General features: G+C 46.0%; 1 protein-coding gene across 1 annotated transcript in view; it reads left to right on the forward strand.

The window, feature by feature from the left end:
* Positions 1–13,087, forward strand: part of LOC140426764 (dedicator of cytokinesis protein 2-like) — a 1,003,703-nt gene that overhangs the window by 794,838 nt on the left and 195,778 nt on the right. Inside the window, exons 32-35 of the mRNA XM_072511919.1 lie at positions 3,260–3,318; positions 6,165–6,313; positions 8,777–8,862; positions 12,556–12,712. Coding sequence (XP_072368020.1) covers positions 3,260–3,318; positions 6,165–6,313; positions 8,777–8,862; positions 12,556–12,712 — 451 coding nt within the window. The remainder of the gene's footprint in view (positions 1–3,259; positions 3,319–6,164; positions 6,314–8,776; positions 8,863–12,555; positions 12,713–13,087) is intronic.

Genomic DNA, 13,087 nt, shown 5'->3' on the forward strand with positions numbered 1-13,087 from the left:
CTCTATTTCTTTGCCTTTTGGATGTAAAATACAAACCCAGAATGCCAAGATTGCTGCGTTACAAGTTAATGGAAATTTCATGTTGGCGAAGTTCCATGGTAAATTGGCTATTAGTGGGATGTGGATTTATAGGGCTGGATTTTAGGTGACCCGCAAGTTGTAATTTTAATGGGTGGGCAAGTAAAATAGGGTGAGTACCCAGCCCACATCTGCCTGCCCACCCTCCAGTTCCACCCCTTAGCATGGTAGGTGGGAAGGAGGTGGAATCGGCATGTTAGAAAAATGAGTAAGGGCTATTTACGCTTTTCTTCAGCAAGTAATCTGACTCAGATCGTACACATCCCATGTCCTAATGCAGTTAACAAGGGCAGCTGAGCAGGAGGCAACCCATTTTTTAAAGAAGTTTTTAAGAGGGCAGGGAGGAAGTTGGGGGGGGTGGGTAAAACCGCTAAGATAACACTGCCTCCCATTCCCTTCCCTTCCCTCAACTGTCTCACCCCTCCCTAAGCTGGGCAAACCCTCCCCCCCCCCCCCCCCCTCAATACCACAGATTTACCCCACTCGAGGATCTCTTGGTCCTTCCTCTTGCGGCTAGTTGCAGTCCCAGCAGTGCCCACTACCAAACCCTTGGTGCTGCCGGCCTATTGAATTGTCCGGCAGCTGTCCAGGGTGGGATTTCCTCCCCAGTGTTAGCAAATTCAACCCACCCGCATAGTACTATGGCTTGTGCGGAACGAGTCGGATTTCAACCGACTTTCCTGCGGGGATGGGGGGATAGCGCAAGCCATTCAACCCGCCCCCCCCTTCTCCCCCTGTAAAGTGTCGCCCATACTTTGTACATGGCCCATGAAGCAGCATGCTATTATGTTGACAAACAAAAAAACGTGAACACCCTGCTCTATTCAGCCGTGGACTTCACTCTATCTACTTCTTTTCAACTGGCATAGTTTTGTCTATAAATTCCCTGAATAGGTCATCAAACCAAAATATTCATTCATTCCCACATCAACTCCTGATAGATTGCTCCTGCAGGCCTAGGCAGTGCATGAGCTAACGTGTCTATGAAGCATTTAAAATCTCAGTTGAAATATTGCCATGATCCTCAACCTTGCTACTGAGGTGGTAATTATTTGGCAAATGATGGAGTCCATGCCACAGGCTGGATCTTGCTGGGAAAACAACACTGTGTTAACTCCCAGCAAATTTGGGGCTTAAGAGATATACCATGAGTTGTACATCTGCAGAGCTTGCTGGGCAATTAATGTTTTCCACCATCTGTTTCACAGAATTAATATTTTTCCCTAATCCACCATGGCATTTTTAAAAACTTATCGGATTTGCGCAATAATTGTCCATTAAACTGCAGAGAGTTAAGGCTGGAACCCAGCAGCAAAGGTACCTTTATTTAAAATAGATTTTGAGTACTCAGTGTTTTTTTTTTAAATTAAGGGGCAATTTTCACATGGCCAATCCAGCTACTCTGCACATCTTTAGGTTGGGGGGGTGGGGGTGGGGGGGGGGGGGGGGGGGGGGGGGGGGGGGGGTGGGGGGGGGGGGGGGGGGGGGGGGGTGGGGGGGGGGAGGGGGGGCGGGAGAGACCCACGCAGACACGAGGAGAATGTCTAAATTCCACACGGACAGTGACCCGGCACAAAAGTAACTTTCTAACAATGTGATAACTTGTGTTTTGCTGAAAGAAAGAGATGTGGCAAAGCTTTCCATCTTGCACTTATCCTGACATTTCGCAAGACTACCAGTCTCAAGGGGAAAACAACCATTTATACTGTATGGGAAGAGAATGCTGATTGGTTGGCAAGTGGACTCTGCTTGGCAGTTATCTGTTAGTCACCATCAACTGGTCCATTCTCCACAGCAACGCCACTACCAATCAGAGTCCACTTGCCAACCAATCAGCATTTCTCTTCACATACAGTCTAAATGGTTGTTTTCCCCTTACACTGGTAGTCTTGTGATTGTCCTGATAAGTGCAAGATGAAAAGCTTCGACATGACTTCGACAAAGCTTCAGCGATACGCAAGTTCTCTACTACCAGACGGATGAGAGCTATCAATGCAATTGTCACTCAGCCTCTCTGGCCTCGAAAGGAACAATTTAAATAGTTTAATTCCCTTGTTGTACATTGATAGTTGTCGCTCAGGAAGGATGTGATAAATTAGTGCTGCTACCTCTTGGTTTCACATGACGGGAGTGAGAATGTAGGATAGAGGCCAGACTGCTCTGATACCTTGATACCAGTTCTGCATCTGTCCTCTATTTTGATATTATATATTTTTTCCAAACCTGTCCCCCAAAAGGGCCAGTCTATAACCTGTTCTTATGTTTTGCCTGCAGAGAACACTTTCCCACTTATTCCTGACCTTCTATTTTACTCCACCTGTCCCGCCTCTTTTCTTCAACATCATAAAACCCATCACATTTCTACCTCTCTTCAGTTCTGAAGAAGAATCACACGGACTTACGACATTAACTCTATTTCTCTCTCCACAGGTTCTGCCAGACCTGCTCAGTTTTTCCAGCATTCTGTTTTTATTTCCAATTTCATATTCACAGTCCTGTATACCAGCCTCCTTAAATCGACCTCGCAGTGGTATTATAAATGAACAATTTCCTCTTGGAAATTCAGATTTCAAACTGCAGGATCTCGAGGTTGTGTGGCTGCGAATTAACATCAGCAACCGTCCTGATAGAGATGGCATTTATTTTACCTTTGCTGCTTTTTCCCTAGGCTGCTGGTTGGAGTGCCTCTTGTGGTTGAGGAGAAGATTAGCATTGTGCTGAGATCATATGAAATAGGAGCAGGAGTAAGCAAGATTGGCTGTGCGAACTGAATCTGCCAGTCAATGAGATTATGTATGAACGTGTACATCAACTCTACTTTCTCACCCTTATCCCCATATCTCTTGGTTCCCTTGGTGTCCAAAACATCCATTGTTCTCATTTTTGCGCATACGCTAAGGCCAAGTATCCACTGTCCTCTGGGGTAGAGGATTCCAAGGATTCATATACCTCTGAGTGAAGACATTTCTTTTCATCTCAGTCCTAAAAATGAATGACCCTGATCCGGAGACCTATTGGTAAAATGTCATAATTACCAGTGAATAGCCTGCTGTCATAAAGGATGATGGGAAACATGGAGAGGGAGTGGTACTCACAATGGGTTAAAATTGTTAAACATATTTCGTTTTACAGTTTTGGTGGTTGTACAATAAGGTAAATTAAAACATTCCATTTCTTCCAGATATGGAGATATGAGGCGCCAAATCGGATTCAATGTTCGTGACATGTGGTACAAGCTTGGTGAGTGAAATATTGTTTCACGATTGTTTTGAATGAGGTGACTTTTCTACTGTTGCTGCATCTTACATATGAGACATTCACTGACTCAGCACCATTTACGAATCCTCTGATTCTGAAGCAGTCCATATCCAAATGCAGCAAGATCCAGACAATATTCAGGCTCGGGCTGATAAGTGGCATATAACATTCGTGCCACACAAGTGCCAGACAATGGCCATCTCCAATAAGAGATTTCTAATGATTGCTCCTTGACATTCAATGGCATTGCCATCACTGCATCCCCCACTATCAACATCCTGCCGTTACCATTGACCAGAAACTGAACTGAACGAGCCATATAAATACGGTGGCTACAAAAGTAGGATAGAAAGGCAAAGAATCCTGTGGCATGGAACTCACCTCCTGACTCCCCAAAGCTTGTCCGCCATCTACGAGGCACAAGTCAGGAGTGTGATGGAATACTCTCCACTTGCCTGGATGAGTGCAGCTTCAATGACACTCAGGAAGCTCAACAACATCCAGGACAAAGCAGCCTACTAAATTGCTATTGCTCCCACACATATTCAGTCACCCCATCACCAACGAAAGTGGCAGCCATGTGTACCATCTACAAGATGCACTGCAGAAACTCACCAAGGTTACTTAGGCAGCTCCTTCCAAACCCATGATCACTTTTTTCTCAAAGGACAAGGACAGCGGATACCTGAGAACCCCACCACCTGGAAGGTTCCTACAAGTCACTCACCATCCTGACTTGCAGATATATTGCTGTTCCTTCACTTTCACTGGATCTAAATCTTGGAATTCCCTCCCTGACAGCACGGTACCTGCACCTCAGGGACTGCAGCAGACCAAGAAGGCAGCTCTCCACCACCTTCTAAAGGATAACGAGGGCTAGGCAATAAATGCTGGCCAAGCCAGCGTCACCCACATCCCGTAAATGAATTTTAAAACTGCTGAAGCATATCCACCCAATATGGTACTGGTTTAAAAGTCCCCATCCAGCTCTCTTGCCTGTGTGGAGTGGACATTTTTCTCAGCTAGGACAGTGATGGCAACATTACAGTTGGCCTGATCGCCTCTGGGTTATAGGGAATGGTAACAATCAGCCAGTGTTCCCAGTTCTGATCACGGCTAAATGGCACGAAAGATTCTTACTGTTGATCACCACCCATTCTCAGGTTCTTACCCCTGACCACCACCCACTGGGACCAAAGATTCTTATGCTTGAATATCGCCCAGTGGGACTAAGAAGGTTCTTTGTCCTGATCACCACCCACTGGGAACATAGGTTCTTACCCTTGTTACGACCCTGGGCTAGTGCGCGGTCAATTCCAGCCCCATGTACCCCAGAGTCACAACACAAGTGAATTTACCAATAATTCTTATAAAAATACCCAAAGTCTTTGGGCCTTGGTTACCCAATAATCACGGTTTGTACATATAATACAATTACAGTTTATTTGTAACAAGAACTATGATAAAATATGCAGCAAATACAACTGGTTAACAAGAAACTAATTCCTAATCCCACTTTAACCTGCTCCCATCCTCTACACACAAACACCCAAGAAAGACAAACACAGAGGGGTAGAAGGGCTAAAAAATCAGAATTGAAAGGAAGAAAGAGTCTTTGTTTCAGATGATGGTTCTCAGCATACTTTTTTCACAGCAAGCTTGCAGAGTAAAGTCTTTGGTTTGCAGTCAGTAACGATATTATCTGCAGATTCATTCAATCAGGTTCTCGGTAGTTTAGAAATTCAGTACTCACCAGCTTTCTGGAGAAATATAGCATGACCTATGACTTTGCCTGCACAGCCTGTCATGGGGGTTCTCCTGTAAATAGATTCATCCAATCGCTCTGCCACATTAGAAACATAGCTTTTATAGAGAAAAACTAAGAAGTTGTTGTCTTTCTGTTGCCATGAGTCAAACGGAAATGTGAGACTCTGAAAAGCATTCTAGTGGAATCAGATCCAATCACTACCTGTTTCCAGGCAGAGCGCAGCCTTTTGTGGCAATTCATTGGCCACCAGCTGCATCAATCAAACTGAGTCCCAACCCCATCTCTCTTACTGGTGCCAAACAGTCTGTAATTCCAGTTTAAACCAGCACAGCCTTCTGGACTCTGTTTGATTTAAAGATACAGGTTACTTGCCTTAAAGACACATGTCCATTAATCATCCATGGATCATAATATAATGTCAAAAATAAAATAAAGGGGAAATAAGGTAATAAATAGGAAGGACCCTTACACCCCTGAATACCACCCAGTGGGACTAAGGTTCTTACTCCTGTTCGCCAACCACTGAGACTAAGGGTTTCATCCCTGACCGTCATCCAATTGGAATAAGCTTTCCACCACAATCCACTTAATCCTTCAGAAAAGCACACTGAAGTGGGTGACAGGGAAACAGGGTGTGGGTCTGCTTTAAAGCATCCACAATGACCATGACTCTTTGCCTAAGGGCATGCATGGAAAACAGTTACTTACTCGAGTAAATCAAGGAATGGTGACTGACACCCAGGAGACTGATCAGGGAATAGTGACATGACACTCAGGGGACTGATCACGGAATGGGACCGACATCTAGGGGACTGATCGGGGAATGGCGATCGACACCCAGGGGACTGATCAGGGAATAGTGGCCAGTGCCCAGGGGACTGAGCCAGCGACTTCAGAATCAGACACAAGAGGATCAGAAACAAAAACACTGTGTGGATGATGGAAGCTGGTTCTAACAAGCCACAAAACCAAGGTTAAAGAGTAAGGCCAAGATTGTGATGAGGAATATTTCAAGGTGCACTGTTTTCTAATCCGATATTATTGATATATTGAACGACAGCTCAAAACAAGATCCACTTCATCCCAGAGATGGTTGGCCCAATCCTGGAAATGACCCTGATTCCAGAGATTGAGCTGCGCAAAGCCACGATTCCCATCTTCTTTGACATGATGTCGTGCGAGTACTCCGTGTTCAATAAATTTAGGAAGGTACGAAGAAGGAAGTTAAATTACCATTTCCTATTCTGTATGAAGCTGTACGTTGTGAGATATTTAAAGGTCGCAAGATTGTTAAAGAGGCATGAGTCGCAAGAATCATTCTTTGGCAAACGGCACGAGAGGTGGTAGCGGGAAGGTTGGAGTGATGCCTGTCCACTGGGATTTTATAATGAGGATAGTTTCAATACTTTCAGCTGCCTCATCTTGCTTTAAATAGTTTTGTTTGTGGATATGAGTTTTTAATGCTGGATAATACTGAACACACATCAAATGAGCATTGTTGGAACACGGGAAGTGAGGGATAGAATTTTTCAACACACAAAGATGACACTGGACCAATCATGCATCTGCCAGCTCTTTGAAAGAGCTATCCAGTTTAGTCCCACTTACACTCATTTTTCCCCTTGGTCTTGCAACTATTTAATTTTCAGGCATATAACCAATTCCCCTTTAAAATTTACTATTGAATCTGCAATTCTGCAACCCTTCCAAGCATCACATTCTCGAGAGAAAGGTCAGTCGAGTCATGAAAATCCTGCTTTTGGCACCATCCCAATGTTTGAGGCCACAATATGGTTGTTTGCAGTGAACGGTGGAATATATCCAGATGGAGTAACCTCATCCTCCTCACCCCACTTCCCCTTCCCTCTCCCCAAACCCAAACTGTGCGCTGTTATTTATCCACTGGCCTCTGGCCACCTGTTTCAGAAATTTGGGTTAATTTAACTTTCTGTGAATGGCCACACTTTTGATTGCATTGCAATGCAAATTAGAACCACAGGGTTTGACAGCTGAGCATAACAAACAGTAGCACAATCGACAGGCGCTAATTACACAGTGCGAACAAAGCACTTGTAACGCTTGACATGACTTGAGTCAGGTGCAGAAGGCCCAGTGACCTTTAGAAATCACCATCTTCAGTGGTTCAGGGAGGTGATCTGAAAATGGGTGGGGCCCTGTGTGTGTTTGAGGCGAGACCAATTGAAAAGGTTTGGTTTCAAGACTATATCCATCTTGTCTGACTCAGGTCCCCACACAAATGCAAGGTTTCTATGAATCAAATGTCCCCTTTGAATAGAAGCAAGTGTACTTCCGAAATGTTCCGTGAGCTAATATCAAAGGACACTTGCATGAGGAAGCAAGCATCCAGTGGTATTACCGAAGATGATCAACAGTCGCTCAGAGCCAAGGGGGCGATTAAAATTCATGCCCTCCCTTTTGGGGTGCTGCCCACTAGGCTATGCAGCAGGATGCCATTTTAACATTGCACCCTATCAGATTTGCACCCTGGCCTCAGCCTGATGCCAAGCTTCAGAAAGAAGCATAGGTTTGGAGGAATGATTGGAGAAACTTGAAAGAGTTGACTGACAGGGAAATTGATGGAGATATATGCAAACAAGAAGCATATCGAGAAAAGCCCAGAATCCTTTATTATATTTCTGGAAGAGAGAAGGTTAATGGGATCTAATCATAAGTATATTCCAGAATCAGAGACAAAGGTACATAATATTAAAAGGACAGAGGGGGGAATTACAAAAAATGTAATGTTCGCAGAGGGTTCTTACAACAGGGAGTGCTTTACCTTAAGTGTCTACTGAGTTTGAAACTACATTTGCAAAAGTATTTGAAAAGGAAATATAATGAGCAGAAAAATGTTGTTCAAGTGGATAGCCCCAGCTGGCGAATGATGGCGCAGCATAACGGGCTGAATAGCCTCTTTCTGTCATTTCTATGACTGTCAGATTGAACCCAAACACTTGGACAAGGCTGGGCAAGGTTAAACCAGTGACAAATAACGATACGATTGATGTTCCAAAGATCTTCACGCTAAGAGTGATCTGCATGCAGAACAGACAATGGGTTTAGTGGTTGGAGGGGTAAGGTAAAGAATACTGGAACCTGTTGGAAAACAGCTGAAACCGTCGATGAGGTGAGGAAAAGGAGCAGGGAAGCTGTAGGTTTGTGCTTATTGGATAAGCAAGGATGGACAAAATGGTCTTTCCTGTCCACCCTATGCTTTCCATAGGTAAGCATTTCATGCCAATCAACATGTCGGATGCTTAACGACATCTGGATAAGGCATTCACCATGTGAATGACAGTAAGAGCCTTGGGAGTACAAACACAAGGCTGGGATTCTTCATTGCAAGTCCGCCGGACTACCCCTGCTAGTGAGGACGAAGAATTTGGCGCTCAGCCAAATCTCCTATTCATTGCAGCAGGACCGGAGAATCCCATTGCCGTGAATGGATGCAGAATCCTGTGGAATACAGGAGAGGTATTGAGAAGTACAGCAACTGAATACATTACTGATAAGTATTTCCCACCAAATGTATCTAACTATTTGGAGTGCTTCCAACTTTCTGCTAATAGTTTCAAAAATATTATTGTTCTTCCTCTATTTTTATTCAGAGTGATTTTGGATGACTTGAGTAACTAATGATCTTTTTAACAGTTTGAAGATGAAATAATCCTGAAATTGGATCACGCAGTGGAGGGAGGATGTGGCGATGAGCAGTACATGGAGCTCTTCCAGAAGATGTAAGATCCCGTTTGTTTTACTTTCAACCTAAAACACGCAAACACAAAAACAAAATCACAGTGAGGAGGTGAATATAGAACCAGAATCGCAGATCAAACTGAGCAACAGAGGAATCCCAGAATGAAATGGAACAGAAATCAACATCATGTATTCATTTGGATCCTTGTTATGAAGATGCCTCAACAAGCAGGAAATCATTAGCAGAAGAGATAGGGGGTGAGGAACCGAAGGGGTAAGCTTGGAAAGGCTTTTCCTTGAGTTGGAGAAAGGCAGCAAGGATTCAGAGTGGAGTGGAAATAAGAGAGAAAGTCCAGAGGTTGGATGAATGGAGGAGGTTGCAGAGGTGGCCTTTGATTTAGTTGATGGTTATGAATTCATACAAGGCCCTACTACCTCTAAGCCTGAAAAGTTATTTACTCGCAGTTACGGTATTTTGCGTGGTCATCAGTATACACTATAGAAATTTGGTTCACATCTTGATAGTCGTAAACAAATCTTTGAGACGAGGAAAAAACTGTTTCCATTAGCCGATGGCACAAGGTCTAGGAGACACATGTCTAAGATTTTGGGCAAGAGCTGTAGAGGAATGCGAGGAAGAACCTTTTTACTCAGAGGATGCTAATGACCTGGAACCCACTGCCCATGAGGGTGGTGAAAGCAGAAACAATCAAGGATTTCAAAAGGAAATTGGATGTGGGACGTGAAATTGCAGGGTGGTGTGGCAGGTACAGGGGCTCGAGCTAGGGAGTGAAATTGACTTGAATGTTTCACAGGGAGTGAGCTTGAACCTGATGTGCCAAATGGAATCCTTCTGTATCGTAAGTAGCTCTATGGGCTGAACTATAGAATCATAGAATCCCTACATGGCAGAAGGAGGCCATTCAGCCCATCAAGTTGCAGCACAGTAGCCTTGTGGATAGCACAATTGCTTCACAGCGCCAGGGTCCCAGGTTCGATTCTGGCTTGGGTCACTGTCTGTGCGGAGTCTGCACATCCTCCCTGTGTGTGCGTGGGTTTCCTCCGGGTGCTCCGGTTTCCTCCCACAGTCCAAAGATGTGCAGGTTAGGTGGATTGGCCATGATAAATTGCCCTTAGTGTCCAAAATTGCCCTTAGTGGTGGGTGGGGTTACTGGGTTATGGAGATAGGGTGGCGGTGTTGACCTTGGGTAGGGTGCTCTTTCCAAGAGCCGGTGCAGACTCGATGGGCCGATTGGCCTCCTTCTGCACTGTAAATTCTATGTTCTATGTTCTAAGTCTGCACCTACTTTCTGAAAGAGCACCCTATCTAGACTCACTCCTCCGCTCTACCCCTGTAACCCCAAGTAAGCTTTGGAGACACTGAGGGGCAATTTAGCATGGCAAATCCACCGACCCTGCAGGTCTTTGAACTGTGAGAGGAAACCGGAGTAACTGGAGGAAACCTACGCAGACACGGGAGAATGTAGAGACTCCACCCTGACAGTCAGCCAAGGCTGTAATTGAACCCGTGTCCCTGGCATTGTGAGGTAGCAGTGCTAGCCACTGTGCCACCCCTATATGTGGTACCATTGTCCCATTGCCCCCATCAAGTCAGGGGCGAACCTACCCAAGGGTGAATGGCTACCCCACAGGCATTCAATGCCAATTGGCTGGAGGCGGGATATCCGTTAGAGTCGGGTAATCCTGGGCGGGATTCTCTACAGGGGGCCAGCACGGCACTGAAGCGGGATCTGCGCATGCACAGTGGCGCCGGCGCCAACGCGCGCATTTGCAGTGGCCCCCTTCAACACACCGGCCCCGACGTAACATGGCGCAAGACTACAGGGGCCGCCGCGTAGGAAAGGAGGCCTCCAGCCAGAGAAGGCGACCCGCCGATCGGTGGGCCCCGTTCATGAGCCAGGCTACATCGGAGGTCCCCCCGGGGGTCGGACCCCCCCCTCCCCCCCCACAGGCCGACCCCTGACCCTTCAACGGTGAGTTCCCGCCGGCTGAGAGCAGGTGTCGAGGGCGCCGGCGGGACTCGGCGTTTTTACAACGGCCGCTCGGATCATCCCGGGCTGAGAATCGGCCGCGCCAAGGGTGCCGCGCCAACCACGGTGGCGCCAATGGTGCCGATTCTCCGCAGCGAGCCGGCGTCGGGCGGCATGGCACGATTCACACCGGTCGCGGGGATTCCCCAGCCCAGCCCCGGGCTGAGAAATCCCGCCACCTGCCTCAGAACTGCCGAACAATCAGAGGCCAGCAGGTCTCGCCAGAGGGAGTGGTGGCCACTGCCGGTACTGCATGCGGGCATTGAGGTGGTCAGTTGCGATTGATCAGAACTTTATATGTTGAGGAATTTGCGAGGGAGGTGGGGCTGGGGTTTGAGAGGCCATGTTGCATGGGAATCTGAGGGGGTCATTGCACTTGTTGGGCTAGCGTGAAACTCTCCACCGCTGGTTTAATCACAGCGGCAATCTGGTTTAATCACTGTGGCCCACTTAAGGACCTCAATGGACCACTGGTGAGCTGACCACCATCTCTGCCACTGATAAAATTGCAATGGGGACAAGGGAGGGAGAGTAGGTGGCAGGCAGTCAAGGCCTTCAAATCCATTAGCTGGAGAGCATTAAATCCAGCCCTATAACTGCATTTTTCTTAGTGACCCTGATTTCACTCCTGAAGTTGCTCAAAAATGTGAATATCTGCCTCTCCACCCATTACACTGCCCACCTCACTCTGTGGCTGTGGATCCCCTTATCTGCATTCCCACTGAGCAAAGCTTCACTGAACCGTGAAATTTACTCAACTAATGCCAGGCTACAGCACTGTTTCTCAATATAACTGTAACCTGCTGGGTAATAGCAAGAATCGATCATTTGCATTATTTTTAGTTTTACTTGCCCTTCCTGCAAGCCCTTTCACAGCGTCAAGCGTAGTAGAGCACCGATAGAAGGAAAAGCCTTGAAGATTGGAAATCCATGACTAGAGATGGAAAACGTTGTGGGTGCACACCAAACTCTGAAGACAAGATGTAGACTGCTGTCAAGGTTTCTTAACCATGTCATCTCTGAGTTGCAGTCTCCCCTCAACCATTAGCTTGGCCTTTCTCCTTCAGATGGTGGGTTAGATGTATTGTAACCATGGCTGTCGAAGTCAATGGTTCTCAACTGATGTCTGTACACATTCCATTTGGGGCTGAATTTCCTCTCCTCCTCACAGCAATGTGAATCTTTGGTAGAATGGGCTTTTGGCAGTTAGTTTCCTGTATCCTGGCTAGATCTATTAACATAATTAGGCTCCAGCGCATGCCTCAATTAGTTTATTGGAGGAGGGATAGACGAAGGAGATGGGGGGAGGTACCAGAGCACCTGGCCTTTTCTCTCCCTCTTGTATGATTTATCTAACGTGAATAAAAACATAAACATCTTTCTCAGGCTTCATATGTCAAAAATGCCATCCTTTAAGCGACGGCAATCCTTTAAATTGTGCTGGTCCCTCATATTCTCCCCCTTCTTCCCCAATTCCACATACCACAAGCTTTCACCACAGAGGGACCATGTGTAGAGGTGTTTCATGAGCTGGAATAAGTTTGATTTAGCCCCATCGCTGCCTTGCTAATGATGCCCATAATCTGAGAATGCATAGTGAAACAAAAGCTAGAGGGATGTGTTTCACATTACCCTCCTGGGTTGCCCGTTTTACATGTGACATCTCGATACTCTTTCCTTTAGCCTCCTGGAATGTGCTGTAGAACATCTGAGCATTACCAAGTTAGTGCAGCATTTCGTCAAACTCGTCAAGGGTCTCCTGGAGAAACTGTTGGATTATAGGTCGGTGATGAGTGATGAAAGCAAAGGGAACCGCATGAGTTGCACGGTTAACCTGCTGGTACGTACAAAGCATTTTCTTTCAGCTACTGCGCTTAATGCCTGCACTCTTGTCAATCATTCTCCAACCCTCAGACTCTTTGCCCCAAGATTGATAGACATGTCATAATGTTTAAGCCTCTAACCTCTGAAATCCTCGCCGCAAAATACTGAGCCTCTTCCCTCTTTTCTCATTAGGATGTCCCTTACAATTTACCTCTCAGACCAATTTTTTGTCAACTGTCCCAATGTCTCCCCCTTTGGCAAATCATCATTTTGTTCTAATTATGTTCATGTGAAGAGCCTCAAGCATTTAACTTTAAAGGTGCTAATTAAATGCAAGTTGTTGTTCTGCTTCAGATTGAACAAAAGGCCAATCTGCACCATTATGCAACAT

This window comes from Scyliorhinus torazame, chromosome 7 (assembly GCF_047496885.1).
Source record: "Scyliorhinus torazame isolate Kashiwa2021f chromosome 7, sScyTor2.1, whole genome shotgun sequence".
NCBI lineage: Eukaryota > Metazoa > Chordata > Chondrichthyes > Carcharhiniformes > Scyliorhinidae > Scyliorhinus > Scyliorhinus torazame.